The following is a 25,870-nucleotide window of genomic DNA, read 5'->3' as shown; positions in this document are numbered from 1 at the left end:
CAGAAATTATATTTTCTTTCAGAAGGCTGCCCAGAGCATGATTAAATTTGAAAACATGATGTATGCTTTCTCCATGTTTTGAAGGAAAATTGCAATTCATCAAAATTTATTGGTGTGGTGGAAAAACCAATGTCAGGAGACTAGAAGAATGGGTGCAGCAATGCATGTGGCTGGTGTGTATGTGTGAGCTTTGTGTTTCTCACCCCTGCAATAAACTGCTTTAGAAGAAACAGGTGTGGAGAGCAACTTGTAGGGATAAGAAGACTCTGGAACTGTGTTATTAGACACATCTGGCTTTAAAACAGAAGATCAAAAAGAATGAAAACATCAACTCACTTGATGTTGTCGAGTCGGCTAGAGTCAGGCTTGAGGACAGATGTGTTGCGGATCATCTTGTGCAGAGTGATCATGAGGAACACCAGGTTGATCTGAGGGATATGCACAACTGGGTGTGAGTAAGGGAAAGAGAGTCCTTTGCTCTAAGCAGTTATGTTACCCCCTGCCCCACCCTCACTAGTACCTTTCCTCACAGCCATGCTTAGATTGGCAGTGATTCTGTGGGGAAAATTTCTACCAAGGAGTTTATCAAGTGGTTTAGAGTGGGATGAACACTAGGGCCTCCCAGGCACTCCCCTGAAATCTGTGTGTTTGCTTTAAGGACTCTGTACCTGGGACTGCTAAAGGAAAACTCTTATGCTTCTATTTCCAAATAATCCCTACTGACTTACAACAATGACAAAAGAGACGGGTCCAATGAAGCTCCAGATGAAGTAGTTGTCAACCCGAAGCCAGCATCTGCCAAGAGAGATTAGGGCCATGCCAAATGGAATTAAGAGAGGATAGTGGACACCACAAAACCCAATTGCCTCACAGCATATTGCCATGAGGCGATACCATCCTATATTCACCTCCTTTAGATTTTTCCGTTCCCACCCTTTCATTATACTACAGGTTCTACGATGTTGTTTTGGACATCAGCTCTCATAAAGTATTAACCAACCTGTCCAATGGTCAAGGATTCTGAGAGCTGAAGTCAAAAAACACCTGGAAGACCAAAAATTTGAGAACCATTGTCTTATACAGCCCTTAGCCTTATCTCATTCTATAGCTTTTAATTCAACATCCCCATTTTTATATTTTCCAGAGCATGGCAATATTCCTTCTCTGGCCTACAAAGCCCAGATTCTGGGAACTGTAATCCCCCTAAGGAGTATTTGCAAGATCAGATGCTAAACTTTTATTCTTTCTTGGCCATATCTTTAGCTTTCCTCCACCCATGGTTAGTGAAAGAGAAGGAGGAAGTTGATGTACTAGTTCACCTCTACAGCCTAGCAATTCTGCTTAATGTTTTGTTTTATCATTTCTGTGCATACCCTTCCCAAACCATTCTCTTAAGCTCCTTTTGTACTCACACTTTCTCAGTGCCATAGCTGCGGTAGTCAATGGCAGCAGCAATACCCACAACTAGGGCAGGAAAGCAGTAGCCTCCCAAGTAGTAGTATTTCTTGCGGGAGTATTCACTTTCAAAGACCTCAACCAGCATGAGGTAAAGATGGATGGCTTCCAGGCACATCCAGGAAAAGGCTGCCAGAAAGAAGTAGTGCAACAGTCCGGCAAAGATGGGGCAGGCAATCTGAGAGAAAGGAAGATATGAGTTCCCATTACTGTGATACCTCTTTTTTGTGGTGGGAGAGAAACATTTATTTTATGCAGATTGCTTATAACTTGTCTTTCTTCCTTATCGCAGACCTAACAAGCATTCAGTAAAAGAACATTGCACACAGTATTCAAGAGAAGGAGAATGAGGTAACTGGGAAAGTGCTGTGCTCTAAATTAGTCGTACGGCAATTTGCCGTTCTCCAGATATGATTGCAATACAGCTCCCATCAGCTCTAGCCAGGATAGCCAGTGGTGAGGGATAATGGGATACACAGGCTAATAATACTTGTAAGGAACACATCCCCCAAATTAAATTATAAAGCAGAATATGTGACTTCTCACATCTCTTTGAGCTTTACAAATCAAACTTCCCCATCTAACATATGAAGCACACTGTTTCTGCTGCCGAACGTATCTTCCAGTGCTGCATTGAATTCAATTTGGTCCTCAGTGGATCAGTGCTTCCCCCCCAAAGCTGCCTAGAACACACATATGGGCATTGTGCACTACATCCTTTCTTTACTGAATCAAAGGGGCTTGCTGCCAGCATGCTAATTTGCCAAGCCAAATGGGTCCTAGGGATATCTTACTCCTATCCTATTTCTTAAGTGTTTTTTCAACTGCATTCATGTTGAGGGAAGAAAATACCATGTTGAGCATTTAGTCACGCACCTCGTACTGTGTCTTATCAATGCCGATGAGAAAGAGGAGCTCAGTGATGAAGAGATTGATGCAGAGATTTTTGTGGATGGTGTTTCGGTCAGTCTGCAGCCCACGCAGGAAGCAGAAGGTAGAGATGCAAATGGCCAAGCAGACGAGAGAAATCACAATACCCACCCATGTGATGACTGACAGCAGTAGCTCATTGATGCGGCCCTGGTACTGAAAGGAGAAGGGAAATGAGGCTGGGGATACACAGCTTATCTCCCCTGTTTTGGGCTCTTTGCTGCTTTAGAGGTAAAATTTAGATGGAAACCAAAACCTATTACAGTCTTCCCTCCATTTTAGCAAGGGATCCATTCTGGACACACACACGCACTGGAAATTCGCAAATATTTAAGTACCATTGGCTGGAATGGCTGTGTGCTCCAGCGTGCAACTTTGTGTGTGCGCTGCTGATGCGTGCATCATTTTAACCCTCCCTACTTAGTCCTTGAAAGACGGAGACCATGAACTCGAAGTCCACAAAAATGGAGGGACGACTGTACTATGCTTTGATGCTGGAGAGACTCCATCTGATAAAGCACCATCAGAATGTGGAAAAATTACTTTTCAAGGCAACTCCCAGAATTGTCCAACCAGTATAGCCATTGACTGTATTGACTTGAAAAGTCTAGGAATTGTAGTTTAAGCTCTGGCTGTCAATGGTAATCTAGTGATTTTTATTTTAGCAATAATAGAGGACCATCTCCAAGCATTTCATATCTGAAAATCTGTTGCTCTGATTTTGTTGTACTGCCTATTATAAACAAGCTTAACCATTCAGAGTACAGCTTGAGCCACAAGGGTGTCTTTGTCCCTCTCCCTCCCATTCTGGCAAACTTCCCCCTAGCTCCCAACAACAGAAATGACATGCTTACAATTTCACGGTGTGCCATGAGCACAGCGAAGTTGGTGAGGTGGCTGCATGCACAAGTGGTGTGGGTCTTGTTGGTCTCTACCAGCCGGCAACCCTGTGTGGACCAGTAACCCATCATGGAGCGCTCTGAGTAGTTCCAGAAAGAGCAATTGGCATTGAAATGGTTCTTGTCCTGTATGGAAAGATGTATGCCTGTAGAAGCCACCATGAACAAAGTAGAGATTGACGCCACAATGGAAGGAGGAGCCCATGTTTTGAAGAAGTGGAGTACAGTAGGTGATCTCTTATTAAAAGAAGGGATTTGTTGCATACTCCAGTTACATATGCACAGAACATCAGTGATAATGCCCATCCAAAACTGCAGAATCTCCAATAGTGGCTTATGTCTGCAGAGATACAGACCACCAGGTACCAAGGGTGAGTGGATGAGCATAGTGGCCCCAGGTTCACTCTGTTCTCACCTCCAAGTGGGACAGGGTGAAGATGACAGGATCCATCAGGAAGACGCGGCTGGACTCCTTGTTGATGGAGGCAGCAATAACTTGTGAGTTGACAACAAGAGAAGGACTAAGTGAGCCAACCTCACTACCTAGTTTGATGGTAGCATTCTCAGTAGAGAGAAAAAATCCCAGATTGTTGTAGAGGATGAAAACAACCTTGACCACCCCTGAAGAGAGAAGAGAAAAGGGATGAGGGGCATGCCACTGGGGCACAATTAGAGAGGATCTAGTGCATTCCCGGAAGGGACAAGAAGAAAAAGGCAAAGATGCTTTCCAGCACATGCCAGGAAACTGGATCAAATCCTAGCAACCTCTCCCCTACCCTAGTCCTAAAATCCCATTTGCCACTCACCGTTACGGCTGTTTTGCTTGATTGTGTTAGCTGACAGCTGAATGGAATTTCTGGTAGTGTACTCATGTGGGAACACAATATCTGGCACCTGCCCCTCTGTATTCAACACAGAGACCTCCAACACTGCAACAAGAGGGAGAGGTGAGATGAGAAAAGGCAGAACGTAAGAGACAGGCGCAGCAATATCTGGATCAGTTCATTGTCTTTTCATTTAAGAATAGGCAGAGCATATAACTTCCAGATGTTTCTGTTCTTTGGAATATCAGGTTAAAAATGGGATGATTCTGTTTCAGGCCATCTTGTCATGCTAATTATATGCTTTGCTCATAAAATGCTTTGTGGTTGTCAAATTACCATCTCTACTTTCTGGCTGCTAACACTACATTTGGTGATAGTCTGTTTTGTTTTGTATATATCACTACGGTGAGACAGTGTGCTATATGTGAAAATTCTGTTTAGGTATCTGTACCGGCCCCATACTGACTTGACATGTTTTCTTCAGTCTTTATAGATTGCTGTTTTTATCCTTTGACTGACAGCAGAGCTATTTTGGAGTTTTATTGTTTGCTCTGCTCTTCAAGAGGAGTCAATAATTCCAAGCAGCACTGGCAAAGGAATCAGTTTTAATATTTATATCTTGTAGAACATGATTATAATTAGGAATCAGAATCAAAAAAGTACCTGTATACAGATTGTTTGGGACAGTGTCAGTTTACAGTCTTGTCGCTGAAAAAAAATTATTAGAATTTTCGAGGGCTTGTTGTTGTTTGGATGCTGTTGCTGTTGTGTGCCTTCAAATTGCTTCCAACCTATGGTAACTGTAAAGCAAACCTATCACAGGATCTTCTGGGATTGAAAGTGTATGATTTGCCCAAGATCACCCAGTGGGGTTTCCATGACCAAATGGGGAATCGAACTCTGGTCTTCAGATTCTTAAACCAACGCTCAAACTGCTTCACCAGCTGGGTCAATTATCTGGATTCTTTGACAGCTCTGGCCAAACTAGTAACACTTGGTAGGTCTCTTCTATGTAATAAAATAGTTTAGATAATGCTTTTGAAAGGTCTGGCAACAGTTATACTAATGGATTTCATCTCATTAGTGATTAGCAGAGGTCAGAAACACAGGAAAGTAACTCCACCTTCAATAGGGTTTGTCAGCATGCTTAATAGATTTCTTGGTTTCTTTTGGGATCAGAGAGGGAGCCTTTACTTGAGTCTCTCCTTCTGCCATACTTAGAGCCTTCTTTTGTTACACGAACCAATTCTACACTGTTGTATATTTTAAAATAGCAAAGTGCCTGTCAGTACGCTGGACTTTCAATGTGAACATATTCACAGAGGAAGACTGCAGGGGAAACACTGTAGGAGAAGCAAGCGAGTCCCACAGGCCTTGTGGGTTATGACATTTATAAACCAAAAAAGTAACTTTTCCAGGCCCTGCCTGGGCAGGAAAATACCTGTGAAATTTCACAGGGAGAAGCAGGGGAGTGGAGAAAAGCACAACTCCTTCTTTGTTTCATTACTCTGACACTTTCCTAATTCCAATCCTCTTGTCCTTTCCTGTATACCAGCCACTGTCTTGCTCTCCGCCACTTACTTCAGGAACACATATTGCCCCTATCACTTTGCTGCCCAGGAGAAGAGTCTTCAACATGGTCCCAGACAAATAGAGCATCTGGTATAAATACTTCCTGGCAACACCATCTTTTTAAAAGTAGTGTCTCTCAACACCCTCCCTCACCTTGAAGCTACTTCCAGAATGACAAGGTTGTGATGTTCTCAGGGTGTGGGCAAGACAAGAAGACTTAGGTGCTTTATTTTCCCAACAACCCCCCCCCCCCCCCATCTCCAGAACAGGTTTCAAGGTAATGGATCTTCACATCAAGCAAGTTCCTGAGTTGGGGCAGAGACACAATAAATCTTGAATGCACTGCCTCCCTTTCTCTCCCTGGTAGCTAACAATTCAAGTTATATTTCCTCCTCACAGTGGAGCACAACTGAGAGATAGAAATTAGGCTTTGGCATGTTAGGATTGGCATTTCAGTAAAAATTGGGAGATTCTGGCTTTTATAGTTTAAAATGTACTCCCACTGTGGGCTGCTTTATAATCTTCATTTTTTCTGTCATCACAATAAATGAGCCAAGGGGGCTGGCTAATATTTGACCTGTTACAACAATGATAAAGAGCCTCTTCACACAAAATGCTGACAAAGTTTACGGTAGAGACTCTATAAAGGAAATTGAGTGTGTGTCCCACATACACTGTTATATGTGACTCCTCCCTCTTTAACTCTTTGACAGGCATCCATGACTTACCCACATTATTCTTGGCAGTGACAAAACGGGCTGGCTCTTTGACATTGTCAGCCAGTAAGAAGGCTCCTTCCTCCAGAATGTCAAGCAGCATGGTGGCTGTATGCACTTGCTCTGTGGCATTCATGTCTTTCCAGGACTCCAGTGCCTCCGGTCGCAGCAGGTTGTCCACCGTTTCAACCACAGCCTGGGAGTGACATAGAGATATGAAGGGACGTAGCTCCAAAACTCATAACCTTTCATTTCCTCCCATCAGCCTTTCTTGAGCTATAGCATGCCTCCTCCTTGCCATTTTCTCTTGTCTTCCATGATAGAAAACCTTCTAGAGATACACTTTCCATTCTACCACCTCCTTTCAACAGCAAAGGACAATGTCCATATATGCCTTGCAGGCCAGGCACACAAAGAAGTTGCTCATTTATTAAATAGGATTCTGGATATGCTCCCTGAAAGGATTCTTCATTTGCGAGGCAGGATGGCTTGCTTCCCGATTTTGGTTATACTAACAGGAGCATCTTTCTGAGTGGAACTCCAGCTACTGAAAGTCAGAGCAGGGGAGCTGAAGTTTCTGCTGATCTCTCCTTTCTCCCCACGTCCCTGGTACTCCTTTGAAAATAATCTCACCTCTCTTCCCTTCTGCCAGCAGGACCCTCAATTGGATCAAAAGCCTTCCATGGACAGAAAAAGCTCTTCCGTTCACAGAAAGCTACATTTGGATCCAAGCCAAAGTGTTTTCAATAGCCGGGGAAAAGGTAATTCTTTTTCCAGATACCATAACCATTTCTATCCACTGTACTTTAGGTAACGTGGTTGAGCCTGTACTCCAGACACCTTTTGGACATTACCTTTATTGTGCACTATGATGAGTAGTACAGCTCCCATGTCTAAAAGTTCATACCATTTGTGACAGTTTTAGATCCCACCACCACACACTTAATGTTTAGAGCCTCTCCTGTATTATTCATCACAGGAACACATACCTAACCACCTGGCAGCTTCTCCTCACATAAATACCCTGCCATTTGTGAACCTTTTGCCTTCATTTTTTTAAAAAAGGGAACTGAATTTAACGTACTCTTCATTACCATTTATGAAAATAGCTGAAATGACAAAGCTATAAAATTATATGACAAATAAGAGAAAAAGGACAAAAAAATCGTTTAGTGAAAAGCTGAATATTATTTTTACACTACAGGAACAAGAAATACAGTGACAATGTACAATGATTTCCTTTACTACGCCGTCCTTTTCTAGTATTCCTATATTAAAATAAAAATGAAACATAAAGTAGGTGTTATAGATTTTTTTTAGAAGCTGTGCCCCCACTTCGCTACCCACTATATAGTTGGCATTTGCCATGCTTTTTGAAAGGAAAATAATGGTGGTAAATATAATTATTCTCCACAAAACTACCTTACTTATTTCATGCAATCTGGATATTGTGCTTATTATCTATGGATGAGATTTGGGAGATAACTGAACAAAGCATAAGGTGATGTTTCATGGATCATCGGTCTCTTGTGGGGAGCAGTCTCTCTGCAATCTCTTTCACATTAAATCAGGCACATGGTCAGAGTGAATAAAAACTAGTTTTTAAGAACTCTTTCTCATGAAGTAACTCTGCCCATTTTAATGTGGACTTTATGTGCATGCATACATATGTCTGCACCCATGTGTGAATAGAAAACTACAGGCAAACAGCTTCCTCTACAAAACTAACGAGATAGAGCCCTCATGTGAGGGTTCTGTTCCAGAGCTTTTCTGGACTACAACTGTTAGAGTGACCAAGGCCTTGTCTGCATGGGTCAAAAGGAACATCCCTCCCCGTCTTTTCTGGCTTTCTGGTACAGGTAGTCCACATGATGATGTCTAGTATGTCCCACACTTGAACTGATGCATAACAAGATTAATATAAACTAAAAAAAATCCAACTTACCTGTTGCTCTGGATCTTCTGGGAAGATCTGAAGCCCTTAGTATCTGCATGGGTGTTCTGGTGGACTTTCCAGTACATCCTCTGCCACCGCAGGCCACTCATTCTGGGGTAAAAACAAGGTACCCAGCATCTGATTGTTGCTGGACACCTCATTTTGACCTCAGAAGCAAGTGGCCTGCAGCAATGGTAGATATGGCAGGTGGCCCAGTGGATGTCCATGCAGACAGCTGTTATGCCATAGAAACAGAGGCCAAGGTAACAGGGGCAGAACAAGGCAGCTGAAGGGCCAGGATACTTGGTGTTGCTCCTGGCCAGTGCAGACATGGCCCTAGTCAGCTTAGCCAGTGGCCATGGTATCCGGGAAACCCTGGGAGCTACCATCCAACACTGTAATATTTTCAAGCGCTGGGAAAGACACATCTAAATTTGCCACATTTTATTTTGGTGGACTAAGGAATTTTACATGATCTGCACTATTTCTTTTTATGGATAGTAATCTAGATATTTGCATTTGAACAATGTAAATACATTAGAATAGTGACATATATATATTTGAATAAATAAAAATGAATATGAAATAAAAATAATATCCTCTCTTTTCATTCAAAAAATTGAAGGCAATTTTAGTGCAATTTTTGTAGTTGTTTAAATTTATGCAAATCTTGATGAAGCCAAAGGAACTAAGTCTTGGATTATTCCTAAAATCCACTGCTGCAGAAACTTTGCATCAGGGGCCACAATCCCTGCCTGGATTTCAGCCACAGAATTAGTTAATTACACTCACCTTAATGTAATCCTTGCATGTCCTTTCTCTTTTGTGCATCTGCAAGGTGTGGTATCCAAGACCAGGGTGAACAAGCATTCAGGTAGAGCAAATGATGAGAAAACAAAATAATGAGAATAGAATTTCAGAAGGAAACACTTTATGTATGGCAGGAGTGGGCAACCTTCAGCACTGCAGACATTTGTTTGTTTTTGTTTTGTTACTTTAATTCCCACAAGTGTCAGCCAGTATGGCCAATAATGGTAAGCCATTTTGGGAACGGAAGTGTCAAATATTTAGAAGACCAGAGGTTTCCCTGCCCTGGCCTATATGGTTCTTAGTTGTATCAATAGGCAGGAATATAATAAAGGAATAATGTAGCTCAAAACTTGAATAAATTAACATTTTGTTGGTCACTGATAAATACACTAGACAATTAACTTTTTATCTCCACAGTTAATTAATATGAATTTTCTATCTTGTTTTCTTGGCTTATGCTAAGGACTGCTTGACATATTAAGATTCTGATTACTGATTCAGGACAGATCAAAAATCCCCCCCTCTGAGTTCACAGCCAGAGCATCTCCTCCAGGTTTTGGTGGAGGAGATTTAATCTTGGATCCCTCTACTTCCCCTCCCCCCAAAGATAATGCAATACCTCCTCCAACAGCAGAGCAATACATCTGAAACGAAGAGAAGTGGAAGGAGGATCTGAGCTGCCACAGACAAGGGGGGGAACATTCAGACCAGCCCTGTAGGGGATCTCAACAAATTTCTTCCCATTGCTATCAGTGAGATGGAAATATTGCAACAAAACAAAAACAGGGGGGAAAAAGGGGGTGGGATAATAAAAATGCTCCTCTATCCTCTCTTCTATCCTGCCACTCAGCACAATATTGGAATACTGGAGTATTTTCATCTTGCATGACTGCAGTCTTGTACACTTATTTGATTTATGAAATGTTTTTATTAAAATACTGATCTCCCACCATATGTAGGGGGGCTCAGGATGGGACACATAATAGTCAATTGTATCTATTCAAAACAGTTTAAAATTTAAAAGAATAAAAATAAATTATACTCTAAAACCTATTAAAATTATTCTCCAATTGAAAATACTGTAAACCAGTTATAACCATGCACAAACACAAACTGGGCAAAATCATTAGACCCCCCCCCAAAATAATAATGAAAAATTATTGTTAAAACATGGGTTTGAAATAATGCCAATTATCAGTGCCAGCTGGGCCTCTAAGGGGAGGGCACTAAACAACCTGAGTACCACACTGGAGAAGACCTTCTCTGATGTCCTCACACAGTGATGTCCTTCCACTGGTGAGATAGACCTTTAGACTCAATAGGACTTATTACTACAAAGCTTTTATTTCATTACCATCTCAGACTATCCAATAAATACAGGGAATCAGAAAACATAATTCTCTGAAGATGCCAGCCCCAGATTCTGGCGAAACTTCAGGCAGAAAATCTTCTAGAACATGGCCACATAGCCCAAACCCCCCCCCCCAAAAAAATTATGGATGCCAGCCATGAAAGCCTTCAACTTCGCATCATAAATCTGCATCATAAAGAAAAGAAAAAAGTAGCTTCTAATGCAAAAACAGAAGGTTTCACAAAATCCCAAGAATTCAGTTTCACATTAAACATAAAATAATATAAAAATTTAAAAAGCACATTTCTTTCTCTTATAGTTAGAAGAAAAACTGAATTTAGCTTGAGGGTTACTTTTGTTTTTACTGTAAATAGTAATCCTCTGTTTCAACATTGCTATTGTTCCCAATGTTCATGAGTCCCAATTTGCTGTTACTATTCTTTGTTCTAGTCCTCTAGTGCCTTTTGAAACTTCTGTGCCTTTTACAGCTGCATGATAAGCAGGAATTCAACAGATGATGTTTTGCCCATCATTCCTTCTTTATGATGCAAACCTTTCTTCATTTAGATGTTCATTCTCATTCCCAAAATCATCCTTTTGCTTGCATTTATGGGGACAGACACCAACACACCTTGTTATAATTCTTGCCAGCTGACTCTCTCTCAATGGGGCGCAGTGCTTGAAGCTGTGCATCCAGAATGTCCAGGAGCTGCTCCATCAGTTTGACAGAGGAGCTGACATCTCCAGCATAGATGGCACCACGTGTGTGGCGTGCAAGCTCACTGGCAATGTTGGCTGCATTCTCTCCACTCTTGATCTGCCAAGGAATTGTAAAAGAAAGGCACATGAGCCTCAGTTGGGTAAAAGAAGTTGTGCAAGCCTGAAGCCTGCCTGGTACCTGTTCTGAACGTACAGTGGTATGACTGGAGACCAGGGCAATAGGAAGAGGAAAGTAATACCTTCTGCGCCACCTGGTTCACCCAAGGACTTGTGCAGTTACTGAGATCAGGCCCCCGTGGGTTCCAGATTCCAAGAGTTGCAAGACACTGGAAGGACGCAATGCCTGTGTACAGGGAAGAGAAAGCATTGGGAAGAGGGAAGAGAGAAAGAGAGAGAGAATTCAACCATGCACAAGTTATCTGGTTTCACTCTGACTATCGCTATCTATCTGCATTCTACTACAAAGCCATCCAAGAGTCTCTACATAGTCACTGGTGCAGAAGAAGAAGCCTGGCCTCCAGCACAGACCAGTTCTCACCTCTGAGTAATGAAACAAGGGGAGCAGAGCACAGATAAATGGCTCAGTATCATTGTAACTGCAAATATGGAAGGAGCGACACATTCAGCTGAATCGTCTATCTAACAGAGTGATGACAGCTCAGAATTCACACTGCAGAAGCTGTGTGAATGAATCAATCACTAGCAGCAGTTCAAGCTGGCACTGTTTCCTTGAGCTGAGTGGTATAGTCACTGGGTCATGGCTAATTACATGGTAGCCCCATTTAATAACTGGACCACTTTCTAATGTAATACACACTGCCATAGCCCCAGCTTCCCTGGACCAGGATGCACCCCCCCCCCCCACAAATTACAAGAGTGAGGAACTCCTTTCAGTCTAAAGGCTGAAATCAGTTTTAGAGAAATTCTCAGAAGCTGCATTCCAGTGATGACTGAGGCCAAAAGCAAAAGGGTAGGACCAAGCATACAACATGCATTAGTTTAAAGTTCTTACTGCCAGTCAGCCAAGCCTTAGGAGAGGCACTTCAACCTTTTGGAATGGGGAAAATCCCTGACAAAAGCTGGGAAACTGCCAAAAGATAGTGTCATGAGGAAGGGGTTGTGGCCATCTAGGGAAGCCTAGAGAGCCAGATTGTTGACCCAAGAGAGTCACATTCGGCCCCAGAGCTTCCTGCTCTAGTAGAGCTCAAAGGCAGTCACCATGGGATAAAGACAAAGTTCTCTTTGTCTGGGGTTAGTTACCCTCACCCTTGAAGCTTCTCCTCACTGTTACCTCGTGTGCCCTTAGGGCAAGGTCTTTCAACCAGCATGCCTTGCTGTGTGGCTGGCCACTGGACACGTCGCACCTCTTTAGCCTCACAGAAGAGTTCCGGAGAGAGATGCTGATTATTTGCTGGTGGACGGCGAGTGCTGGGCATAATGGCTGTGACTGGATGCAGCTCTGTGCCCTTCTGATTTATAGCACCAATGGGATGGGTGGTGAGTGGAGCCTGTCGTGTTGTTGTTGTTGCAGCAGATGAAATTGTGCTTGTGATTGTGGTGGGACGGATGGTGGTTGTAGTGCTGAGTGGTGTCGAGGTGACAGGACCTGCAGGTCAGAAAGTCCATTAGAGAGACAGGTTTTCTCCTGTGTATAAACAATCCCAATTTTTCCATCTTTTAGCTACCAAATTTCAGTTCATGCCCAGGCCTTGGAAAAATTGCTTATTTGGACCACAGCTTGTTTGGACCACATCGTCTCAAATCTGAGAGTTGTAGTCCAAACAGATAACTTTCCCAAGCTCTGGTCCAAAGACTTTCCCAAAGGCTTTTACAATTTTGCTACTTCAGTTCCTTCAAAATGAAGAAAGCAGGGGAAGGAACCCAATATCTTGTGTACAGAAAATACAGTATGTAGTGTGTCACTGAGCTGTTTATTTATTGTGCAGTGACAATCTAGCACCATAGTCTTGGCTCTTCATGAAGTGGTCACACTTGTGGCAAAGGTTACATTTCTGAAACATCCCCAGACTCCAAATAACCTCAGTTTTTAAATCTATAGTTTTAGTTACCATGATTATAAAATAAAATTTAGAATCTCAAGCCAGGTGCTGCTAAAGATTAAAAAATGGAAGAGTCTGAGAAGGGCTTCCAATCACCAGAAGAACTTTTGCCTGTTCTTTTTCTCTCAGTTGATTCCAGTCCAAACTTTTTCTGATCTTTTTTCCAATGCTGACCAGTATCCCCCAAATCATAGTCACTCATCCTTTTAACTACAGTGCCTTTTACATATTTAACAGGTAGCTCCATTTCAGTACTATTTCCGCTGGTATGCGTCTCTCTCTGGAATGTTATTGATCCCTTGGATCATATTCTTATAAATTTTATAATTTGCAAAATATATGCTACAGCACAATCCTCATATCTACATGGGATACATTCTCAGACTTTCTTCAGACAGTGAAAATTGTGGATAATGTCAAACCCTATATTTCTGCCAGAGGTTGACCACAAAGTTGTGCTGGAGGACTAGAGTGGTGGTCCCTCTTGGCTTCTGTCAGATGTTATTATTTATTTTATTTTTATCCCGCCTTTCTCCCAAAATGGGACCCAAGGCAGCTAACATACATAAAACATAACAGTTAAAATTGTACAATTAAAATCATAAAAATATAAAAATTACAAATATAAAAATTTAAAACATATAGAGTTAAAATTAAACAGTCCAAGACCAACCCTCTCATCTCCCAATAGAACCAAGCCTGCTAGATCTCAAAAGGCCTGTTTAAACAAAAATGTCTTTGCCTGCCTACGAAAGGCCAGCAGTGAGGGGCCAGCCTAGTCTCCCATGGAAGGGAGTACCACAGGGAAGGAGCAGCCACTGAGAAGGCTCTCTTTCAGGTCCTCATCAGGCGAGCCTGGAATGGTGATGGTACCGAGAGAAAGCCTTCTAATGATCCTAGGGCTCTAAGTGGTTCATATGGGGAGATATAGTCTTGACAACAGAGTTTTTCTGGAGGACCTCCAGATGCCTACAGAGACTTTTTTTTCCAGACATGGGTAAATGAAACTGTAGGTAGGAATCCTGTGGATATGGGGATTGTACTGTATTCACAATGAACTTCCAGGATAGTACCGGTAGTTGTATTTGAGTTGCAAAACAGGGGTGCATCCTGAAACATTTTCCTTTTCAAAGCCCTACTAATGTATTTGTTATATTTATATATAATTATATAAATATTATATTTATATACCGTAATAGGATATATAAAAGTCTCCTGACAATTTTTTCCTAAATAACAGCGGCTTCCCTGTTAATGGGATGGTGAGCCTGCTCCACATTTAACTCCATATCTGAAAGGAACTATACAAAATATTGAGCCCTACTCCCCAGTGTGTTTGGCTATAGCTCTTTTAAAGTCCTAATGAAAATGTGGATTGGATTCACCATCCCATTCACATGGGAGCCAACCTACGCTACTGTATGTGACTGAGTGGGCTACAAATTTACCAGCTTACTTTTTTTGGATGACAGCTCCCAGGACCATGCTTCCTGAGAGATTCTGGGACTTGCAGCTCAATGAGAAATGTTACCAAAATCTGGCCCTTAATCATACTGTTTTTAATTTTAAAACAGTCATAATGGGAGTAGGGTTGCCTTTTCTTTGGCTGCTACTATGGGTTTAAAGAGGAACATTAGAGGAGTTAAGATCAGGTTTAATTCTCTTTCCATCCTAACCTTAAGACCATATGAAAAAAAGAATTTTATTCAAGTTTAAGTGCCAATAATGCATTCACACAAAGGTTGAATGTCTTACATAACTTGCCACAGTATGGGATATTAACTGCAAAGTGCTCAGTTTGCCACTCAGGTAGCAGCTGTGCAAGGGGTGGAAAGGATGAATGGAAAACAGTCAGAAAAGCATATTAGCTACACACACTGTATGACACAATTCTGGATCTGGTAAGGAAACTTGGGAGTATGACTGATCTAGATTTTGCTTTATTCCAAATAAGCTTATGGCAGCCCTACATGGATTCCACATCTCTCCCCATCCACACCTTCAGTCCAGCTTCAAAAAATTAACTTTTTGTAGACTCTAGGCTTCTGCCAAATACTGCACATCAGACAATCCATCTCTGTCAATTTAGTCTCCACGTGATACTAACTGCCAGAATTTCAAGCCCATGCTGACTTTGTTGAGGTCATAGGGAGTCTGAATTGAGCTGAGCAGATTCTCTGATTCTTACTGTTTGACTAGAACTCAGATACTCAGAACTCAGTGCTAAAATTAAAGGTGTTTTCAAAAGCCAGCTTAGAAACTGAAAGCCTCATTTTTTTAAAAAAAGAAAAATGACTTTGTCATTATGCAGTTGAATGTTTCCTGAAATGGTGTGGATGGCAGCAGCTCAGGAAGCCACTGGCTCAATAACTTGCAGCCATTTGCAGCATAACTTCAGTATGTGCTGGTTTGTTGGCATTTAGCTCAAGTAAAAATGTCATAATCTTAAATCATGTGCCTTTGGAGATGGCTGATATATAAACTTTAGTGTATAGTATATATTTTTAATTTAAAAAAAAAGTAATTCCAAATGTTAGAAAATGGAAACATATGACAGATCAATAAGTGGAAACCTATGAGAATTCATACTGCCTCATTACATTTGACAACTTTATATGGACTGAGAATAGAAACCAGGGACCCATGATTTTCAGCCACTGAGGGCTTCATCTCCCCATCCCATATTTGGGTTCTTGAAAGACATCTCACCAGTGCTAGGATCAGGTGGGCCAAACTCGAGGGAGTATCGCAGGACGAAGTAGTTGTTCCATACATAAAGTTGGTTGTCACGTGGATTGTAGTCAATGGAGGAGATGAACTGGTAGGGGTTTGGGAACGTCAATGAGATGGGTTCCTCACGGTTCATGTTAGTGTTGAAGGCATAGTCAACACGGTTACCAGCTGCCTCACTGTCATCATCCACATAGACTGTCCGGACCACATAGAGCACCCCACACACCATGAAGGCATTGGATGCTGAGCGTTTGTCATATCCAGTCTCCCACGTGTTCTCAAAACGTAGCGTGTAGGGATTGAGCTGGCTCACCACTAACCGTCCATTGTTGCCTTCAGTGGCATAGATGACCCATAGTCCATTTTCATCCACAGCCAGGTCAATGTCAGTCTTGCCACCCCAACGGTAGGGTGAGGTGTCATGATAATTAGCCGTGTTGATGACCGTCTCTCCACTTTTAATGCGTGTTCGCAAATCATATTTGATAATGTTGCGTGTCCGTTCCTTGTTGTAGAAGACTGCTCCATCATACACCACAAAGCCTGTGCCATCAACCCTGTTGGGTAGGCGATATGTGGTGGTGTGTCGGGCACCCACATAGTCCTCCCATGATGCATACTCTGTAAGTGTGTCTGTCCGGTAAGGGATCCATGGCATGACGTATATACGGTCCCCAGCTTGAAGTGGGTCCTTGCACCAGGCTCCAGACTGGTGCTCTGATTCATGAGCTGAGGTAGGTTCCAGGATCTTGTGCAGTGTCCCCGGGCAAACGAATACTAGGGAGGGGATGGAAGGGAGGAAAGGATGATTGGGTAAAAGGGGGGGAAATCAAGAGAGAGTTGATAGAACAAGAGAAAAAAAAGAAAGAGAGAAAGAAAAGAAAGAGAGAAGAAAGAATAAAATTGTAAAAGCCTGTTGGCAGGAAAAGTGAAATCCGCGCTGAATTTTGAGTGCAGCTGCAATCATGAGACTTGTATCTGTTATTGAGCAGAGACGGCTCAGTGACATGTTAAATAAATACTGGGGGTGCAGAGGAGCATCAGAGGGAGGAGATACTTTCTCCAGTTAAAACTGAAATGGGCATTTCAGTGTTCCAAACCATCATCCACTACATTTGTTACATTATCTAGCATTAAGCAAGGGATGTCAATTGTTTCTCAGAGCAGCATCTCAAAAACCCAGAAATCTGGGCAGGCATTTTGGTGTGCTCACCATGCTGTCCCTTACCCCCTGACCATATGTTCTCCATCACTAGGGTCCAGTTACAGAAAAATTAAAAAGGTCAACCTGAGACAGACTTCCACATGTCCTAAATCTGATCTTCTCCCTTCAGCTGCTGAGGGACACGGGCTTCCAAATTAGATTGTCAAAACAAAGGGCTCAGTCTTGCATGGCAAGGCTGACTGCCCTAAGGAATCCACTGGGTAGAATATGTTTATCTGGTTTGTCTGTTAGGCTGCTGCAACTACGTATTGTAAGATCCCTTTTGGAATTTGGTGGTGGCATCACTGGACTCATGAAGACTCTGTTCCACAAGGTTTTGGAACAGACAGGCCTCCTGTTCTGGGGAGCTGCTTTGGAATTGCAAGGAGTGCCTTTAAGACTGGTTAGAAACACAGTCAATGGGTCTTGCCATTTATACAAGGATTTTCTGTTTTACCAACTCCAGAGAACATGGCTAATTTATTCCTGCCACCATACTGTACTTAAATTACTATTTGTGTTGGTATGAACACCAGCAATTAAGCAGTCAAAAACCCGGTCCTATTTCTGCATCTCTTCTTGTTCTAATTTCTCACAATAGTTTTGATTTTAGTAACTTCAAGGGAGCTTTTTGGAATGGAAAGAGGGAATCTGATATCAAGCTCCTTTGCTTTCCAGTTATTGGCTAAAGATAACTGCAGAGCTGCAACTTGGCTCAGTGAGTTCAGTCACTTTGAAAGTCAGAAAATAACAACATGTTTGGGAGAACAACTTGGGAGGCCCTAGTTGCTTCCAGATCAAAGCTTGGAAAAGTTACTTTTTTGAACCACAACACTTAATATCCCATGCTGGTTGAGGAAATCTAGGAAGCACTGTCCAAAAAAATGACTTTTCTAAGCTGTGTTTGAAATGAAGGGTTCATATGACTATCAATCATAAGGGATAGGACAGGTGGTGCATTTGCCCATCCTTGTGTGTGTGTGTGTGTGTGTGTGTGTGTGTGAAAAACACTGAGGAAACATGAAGATTACAAGTGGAAGATTCTTCATTTAGACCTCTTGTAACATTCCCATAAGTAAGGCAGGGCAACTGTACAATAAATACTTTGTCTGGAAGCACCTCTGGTTTCCAATTTGCACTGCTCCAAAATTCTTTACTTTCCACCCCCTGCATAGAAGTCTTCCACATCTTGTGCTGTTTTAAGAGCAACTCTGAGAGATTATTTCCCATGGAAAAAGGCTGAGCAGCAGCCAACCCTGAAATTTCTTTACTGGTATCAAAACATTGTTGAATGGGAAATAAAGAACAAACATAAAGAAGATCCAATGCCTGGCCACTTAAAAGCCCACTGAATAGAAAAGTTAGGGTGTTTCCTCTTCCTGCTGAAACAGACTACTTTCAACCCTGGGGACAGAGAGCTGTAGATTAGCTGAGGGACTGGCTCCCTTCTGGAAAGAAGAGCTAGGAGGATCATGGCAGAAGAATGACGTTACGAAAAGCTTCTGCTTCCCATATCCTGGGTGTCACTGGAGCAATTTATCAGCCAGGTTTGATTCAGATCAGCGAAGGACATGAGACTAGTGCACATGGCAGGGTGGGTGAGTGAAGGAGTGAAGTGACAGCAGGAGGAAGGGAGATCTGGACAGGTGGGAAAGGAAACCCCCTCCCTTCCACCCACACCCTGGTTGGCAGCCTGGAATCTTGGGAAAAGCCAGGAGGAAAAAAGTTGGAAAGGAAGACAAATCAGGCCAGGCATTCTGCAAGTGTTTGTCTCAGGTTAGCTGGAGCAAGGCTGGGAGAAAAAAAGCATTTAGTGGTGGAAGAAGGGGTGGTGGAGTAGGGTGAGGAGAGCAGCATTGCAGCAAAGAATTCACTTTGCCTATCACAGCACAGTGCCACTGAGCAACCACAGAGAAGACACAGGAGCAGTCAACCAAATCCAGGCATTATTGGCTGCATGGTGCCTTTATTACCCAGACCTAGGGTTACAGAGGGTTAGGATTAGTCACCTGCTTTCATGTCACAGTTATAAGGACTATGGGGAAATCAGATCCCCACCAGCCCACCTCTTTCTGGGCTCTGTCTTACTATTTCCACCCATGGGAGCAAATATTTTTCTCAATGTGGTATTGCCAGGGTCTTACTTGGATCTTGTATGAGCCCCAGAATGCCTGGGAGTGCAGAAGTGAATTCTCTGCTCTGCCTTTATTAAAAAGTCAGTTGACATGATATGCCACACCATTCAGGGCACAGGTTGTGGCAAAGCTTTCGTTGGGACTGGGCATAACTTAGATTCAGCTCCCTTGACTGGAGTGAGTAGCACAAACCCTGCCACAACATACTTGGAGGCAGAGGAGGTATACTAGAAGTTAATGGTAAGTCCAAATGGAGACTGGAGGAGGCGAAGAAAAGCACTTTTTGCAATGCCAGGCCCCTATGAAGAATTTATTAATAGTCCATCCCCTTGCTCTCCCAGACCCAGGCAGAACCATAAGCCACCGAACCAATGCAAGGAGCCAGAATTGTATTTCTAACCCACTTTTGCACCAGGGAAGGGACAGGAAAAGGCTAACATGAACCTTGTTGCTCTTTGCAAAACCTATCCCACAGTTAAGCAAAGCTGAAGTCCCATTGAATCAAGGGGATTTATGTGGGCTTAACTGTATGTTAGAAAGCTCCCACGGTTTCCAATGGTCACTGTCCCAGGGTAGCCCCAGGAGAAAGCAGGGCTGAGTCAGCAACCTGATGAGTTCACTCTTATTCACAGTGTTTTGGTCTCCATGGAGATGTCATGCTGCATCTTTCTCAGTAATAATAAATAACTCTGATTAATAAAGCTTCTGCCATTGCAATTGCAGGCAAATTCTTCCTTTCAAGTTCACTAGTGAAGATCAGTAGAAGTGGGGTAAGGAAGACTGGCATACGGAAGAGAGAGGAGGGGATTCACAATGGCTTGTGGTAGTGTGTCCAGAGCCCAGGAATGCTGCTGGCTGTTAGATACCTTCTAACTAAAGGATATTGTATTTTAAGTCTGAGAGATGGAGACATAACTCAAGAAGGCTGGCTCGCACAGACAGAGGTCTATGGGGGAAGCATCAAACATTATACTTATTATATGTGTTACAGATCCATGATGTATAGCTGAAAACTGTAAAATTTGAAGAGTGTATTTTTGGGGCACATGTACACTATGTAAAGTGCTGGGTCTACTTTAACTTTTTGATGCACAAGGGCAGGAAACTTGTGCCTCCCCATCATCATTTGCAACTAGCTATGTTGCAGTCCAGCAACATCTGGAAGACTGTTTGAAAGGATGCATGCATATAACAGTTTAAGCAGAGCCAGTTATTAATTATCTTTCTTGTTTTACTTGAGAATGGAGCTTTTTCACATCAGTCGTAGTCTACCAGGTGTGTAGAGATCATCTGTTTTTGTGTCCTCTCAAAGAACCACATGGCTACCTGACATGATCTCTGGTGCAGTGGTTTGCAGAATAATGGATGGGTTCACAACTGAATGACAGTACGTCATATGGATGGGGAGCTGCCTAAAATGTACAGTGGTACCCCGGGTTACGAAAATAATCCGTTCCGCGGCGCCCTTCGTAACCCGAAATCTTTCGCAACCCGAAAAAGCCATAGGCGCTAGCGCTGGAAGCCGCGATTTCGTGCGAAAAAGCGCCGAAAAGCACCAAAAATTTTTTTCGTAAGCCGAAAAAAAAAACGTAACCCGGAACAGTTTTTTCCTATAGAATTTTTTCGTATCCCGGAAATTTCGTAACGCGGTGCTTTCGTATCCCGGGGTACCACTGTATGTTAATGACAAGGTCTTTTAAAGATCCCTGTAGTTTTCTGGTGGGAGTCACCAGACAAGAACAACTTAATGTGGATTTTGTAGCATAGTATGATGTCCCTTGTGTGAGCTATTTATCTCTGTCTAGTCCATGGTTTTCAAACCCTGTCATAGTGGCTCTCCCTAAGTCAAGATCAAATCCATTCAAGACTCACAAAGTGTAACTGATGGCCATTTAAAGGGTTTTATTTTTATTGACACAGGTCTCAATACTCTTAAGACTTTGCCAGTGTCACTTTAGAGTGGCTGGATACACATGTCACTTTCATGTTAAGTGAGAAATTTATTTCCTAAACAAGTTTCCATACTATTCAAAAGGCTGCATTCCACAGCAAGCCAAGAACAGCTTTATTCTGGGCAATGTTGTTGGGGTTTTGTGGCTTGTGTGTCAGAAAGTCTAATTCTGGAACATATTCTGAAAATGTAACAACAGTGAATACCACCTGCTCATGACTGAGAAGGAACCCCAAGATCAGAAGTGAATGATGGGAAGAGAGAGTAGATTCCATAAACTAATGTGTCAAACTGGATGACTTGCTAAATTCATCACTCTCTTTCTATTACCAGAACCCCTGCTGATAACTCATGATCTACAGAATTACTGTAGACATCTTTGTCACATAGATAAAGACAGATAATAAATCCTATTATTATTATAGGAAAAGGAGGCTATTCCTTTTATTACTGGAAGGGGTCAGTCTCTGTCCCCAGGATTGTAATGTTCTCCCTCCTGCGTCCCAGAGAACCAAAGTAGTCACATGGTTAGGGACCCATCTAACATCACACCCAAACTCACCCAAATCTACTTGCATATTGATGGTCATGTTTCCAGTAAACAGCTTCGAAGTGAAAAAGCCATTTATCAACAAGCCATGGTGGGGAGCCTGAACCTGTGAGCTCCAACAGTCATGATAATGTTGGCTTATGCCTTTGCCACCTAAAGCCCACTGTGGTACTTCTTTATATCTACACCCATTCCTTTTGATGTTTTTTTTTCACAGTCTCTCCCAAACTAAACCATGAATTGCTCTGGTTGGGAATGAGAAGTATGAATGTGGGTAGCCTGACTATAGTTACCCTCTGCTCTCTAAGAGCATACAGCAAAAGAGGAAATACCCAGTCTGGAAACAGTAATGAATATCCAGTTTTACAAGAGCCTTGCTGCGGCTCCAGAGGCTGCACAAAGGGTTGCCAAAGAGGATCTAGTCAGTGTACTTACAGAGAACATGCACATGGAGGTGTATCCATATTCCTTTATTTGTAAATGCATGCTGAAAAATGTATTACCCACCAGTCTAATGAAGTACTCAGAGTTAGCTAAGCTATATGGCTATAGCAGCTTGATGCCACTTCAACTGTCATGGCTCCATCCTATGGAATATTGGCATTTGTACTTTGATGATGTGCTGAGATTTCTGTGGCAGAGAGCTCTAGGGCTGTAGTTGAGGGGAGTGTGTAAAGTAATATCACACTGCTTTAACTGTGGAAGTGCAGAAATGTTCATAGGACTGTGTCAATTTGCGCATGTTCAGGTGTCATCTGTATGTTCCTGAGTGTTACATTTACCTGTTTTTGTGCTAACACGTTTATATGTTCAATAGTTCATACCTTTATTTCTTAAATAAATGTATTTATAACAGCCTTTTTTTTTTAATGTAAGGATATCTACAAGTCTGTGTTCATATAGGCTCTTGGCTCTTTTATACAGCACCATGAATGTACTGTTCCTTGTTTCCATCTGTACACATCTAGCTGACCACAGCTGCTGTGATGTGAATTGTGTGTATCATTATCTGTCTACAAAAGCCCCTATATTTTTGCACTATGCATATGCCAGCCTCTCTTGCCTGTGTATGAAGTTCTGAGGCCTAGAAGTTTTAGGAACTGCCTTTTAGCTCAAGGGAGGCAGAAGAGGGGGACAGGATTCAAATAATTTGAATTTTCCAGTCTGCCTTCTCCAAACACCTGCCTGGCACTGTTGCCACAAAGCAGCTTCATGGAGTCTCACAGGTTCAGCTCAGCCCAGCTTCCCATCTGGGTTGGTGGGGTGGGATGGATGACTCCTGGCAGCGGGAGGAGAAACACACCATTAAAGAATGAAGCGCTGGCGAGGGGGGGACAGCACAAAGCGTTAACTGGTTCCGATCCCTCATGGATGGGGCAGTGTCGACTCAGCCTTCTAAGTCGGGATGGGGGCAACTGTGCTCTGGGGTTGGGGGAGAAGATGTCAGAAACAGAGAAGGAAACAATCAGTAAAAAGCCACATCCAAAACCATGGAAACCTGTGGAAAAGAAAAGTATAAGTATATGCCTCCATCCCCAATCTTGGGAAAAAAAATCCAAAGCAATGCAGAGGAAAAAATCAATTGTGCTTTTACAGCAAACTAAACAGAGAGAGAGAAAGAGAGAGAGAGAGAGAGAGAGAGAGAGAGAGAGAGAGACATGCAGAGAGAAACAGAGAGAGAAGAGAGACATGGATTGGGTAGAATCAAGCCTGGCTTTTCAGTTTTGCTACTTTGAAATTAGCTAATTTGTTGGATTCCTAGAGCTAGCCTGACAGCCTGTCCCTTGTCAAGACAAGCTTATTGCAGTTATGACTCCTGGCACTTATGTTAGGTTTATCACCTTTGGATCTAGCCAAGATGTTCAAATTAAAAATAGACTGACTGACCCCTTCTTTCATGCACCACCCCCATCTTCCCCCAATAACAGACAGAGTCAGTGATCATGACTGCAGCTTTTGTTTAAAAAAGAAAAAAACAGGCAGAAAAGAATAATAATAATAATAATAATAATAATAATAATAATAATAATAATAAACACAAATAAAATCACCCAGGATCGATCGGGAATTTTAAAAGGAAAGGAAGAAAAAGAAATAGTAAGCGAGGGAATTAAAAGATTTCCACACTGAAGTGGTTAGTATAATGGAATAATTAATGTATATGTGTTCTAGAAAAGGTTATTTCCTATGTGCTTCCACATTATTTCAGTAGCAGAGTCCACAAAAGATATAAGCGAAGACAAAAAGGCTCTTTAAGATAAGAAAGAATATTACTGGAGTGTGAAGGGGAATGATTCCATTGTAAAAATATAACTTTGAAATTCTCACCAAAGAACTGTGAACACTTGAGGTGATATTCTCACCAAAAAAGAGAATGATCACAAGTAGAATAATGTTACTTTTTTCCCAAAAATTTGGCTTGCTTTTCAGAATGATGACAAAATTAGCCTCATTCTCCCTAACTGATGTCCTTGAGTATGTATATATCTGTATCACCACCTGAAGTTTGTAACTGAACAAACATTAGCACAGTAATTGTGGGAAACTCAGATAAATACCTCAACTCTGCTTCATAGCTAATTTTTAAATAAAGTCCTCTAACTTTGTGCCTTACCCACTGATCCTGAGCATACTGTGAGTAGTATACATATGTGAGAGAGAAAAAGAGAGCAAGTCCCCATTGCTGCAGTGGTATTTACCTTTCTATGTGCATAGGATCTAAATTTCCACTGGGATCTTGTGGGACTGCTTAAAGCTAGATTGCTTCTATAATGAGGGAGAAACAGTTCAACATGTGTATGTAAGAGCCTCAAATGTTCAAGAAGTCCTGGAAGAATTATTTGGAAATGCCCAAACTGCAAAAATTAAATTAATTTTTTTTAAATATAAACTTTTCTTTCAAAAAACACAAAACAAAACAACCTCTCATTATTTTTCTGCATTGTGACAAAATTTTATATGTAAATCTCAGAAAATTTTAAGCATCTCTTTAAAAATCAGGAATTCGGATCTTTTTTTTCTTTTACAAAAAGGAAAAGAGAGAAGTAGTGGTTGAGGTAGGCCAAGGTACCCAGTTGGTTGCCATGGAAACATGAAGAAAGGAGCAGAGAGAATCAGTTGAATGATAAAAGACGGCAGAGAACGGTTTGGAAAAAGTGTATTTCCCCTGAAGGAAACAAAACCAGAGAAAGGACAGCCTTAGCCCAGACATTAATGGTGCTTCCCCTCCACATGTGAGCAAGGAGAAATGGAAAGGTCTGGAAGGGGCAGTTGTTAAATGATGGTTGCTTGATATCCTTTTATTTGCTGGGTGTTGTTTAGTTATTGGAAGATTTTTTTTCGGGAGGGGGGGGGGGGGATGCCAATCGGAATTAGTGAGACCAGAAAGAGAAGAGGTGGGGAAACCAAGGGAAGGGAAGGTGGGAGGTTAGGAGGAGAAGGAGCAAGGAGAAAAGGTAAAGGAAGGTCACATTAAATATGGCCACAGAGAAAAAAAAAACAAGGTGCTGGGTTAAGGGTGGGGGGGTCAGTGGTAATGTTGTTGTTGTTTACCTTTCTGTTCCACTTCTACTTTATGCATCGGAAGGGAGAGAAGAAAAATATATTGAAAAAAAAAGGTGCAAGAAGGAAAAAAAAAGAGAAAAGAGATTAAATTGCTTTTGTTTCTCCCCGCCCCCACCCTAAAACCATTTTTCTTCTTCTTTCTTTTACTGAAAATCTTCCCTCCCGTCACCCCACTGGCCCAACAAACACCAGCCCCTCCCGCTTTGGGATCATTTCGAGGCAGAGAGCGAGCCGTTTGGGTTTGGTAGTGGTTAGCAGTTGTACTGTATCATTTCCCCCTTGGGTATTTTTCCCCCTTACATCATCTGATCAGTTTGACTGCCCTTCAGAAGAAAAGTCAGAAATCAAAACCAACCAGAAAGGACGACAAAGGAACAAAACACAAAAGGGGTGGGGGGAGATGCTGGGTGGAAAGCATTTGGTGCAAGAGGGGCAAGGAGAAGGGCAGAGAAGGGTAGAG

At 42.2% G+C, this 25,870-nt stretch overlaps 1 protein-coding gene across 1 annotated transcript in view; it reads right to left on the bottom strand.

The window, feature by feature from the left end:
* Positions 1-25,870, bottom strand: part of ADGRL1 (adhesion G protein-coupled receptor L1) — a 207,716-nt gene that overhangs the window by 12,784 nt on the left and 169,062 nt on the right. The window contains 14 exon segments of the mRNA XM_042453296.1: positions 337-428; positions 729-795; positions 1,413-1,633; positions 2,332-2,541; positions 3,240-3,410; positions 3,700-3,905; positions 4,091-4,213; positions 6,409-6,592; positions 9,125-9,163; positions 11,125-11,310; positions 11,453-11,556; positions 12,505-12,819; positions 15,983-16,783; positions 25,399-25,413. Coding sequence (XP_042309230.1) covers positions 337-428; positions 729-795; positions 1,413-1,633; positions 2,332-2,541; positions 3,240-3,410; positions 3,700-3,905; positions 4,091-4,213; positions 6,409-6,592; positions 9,125-9,163; positions 11,125-11,310; positions 11,453-11,556; positions 12,505-12,819; positions 15,983-16,783; positions 25,399-25,413 — 2,734 coding nt within the window.

Source organism: Sceloporus undulatus, chromosome 2 (assembly GCF_019175285.1).
Source record: "Sceloporus undulatus isolate JIND9_A2432 ecotype Alabama chromosome 2, SceUnd_v1.1, whole genome shotgun sequence".
NCBI classification, from domain to species: Eukaryota; Metazoa; Chordata; class Lepidosauria; order Squamata; family Phrynosomatidae; genus Sceloporus; species Sceloporus undulatus.
Note: the sequence above shows the minus strand (reverse complement) of the source record. Positions and strands in the feature narration are given on the sequence as shown.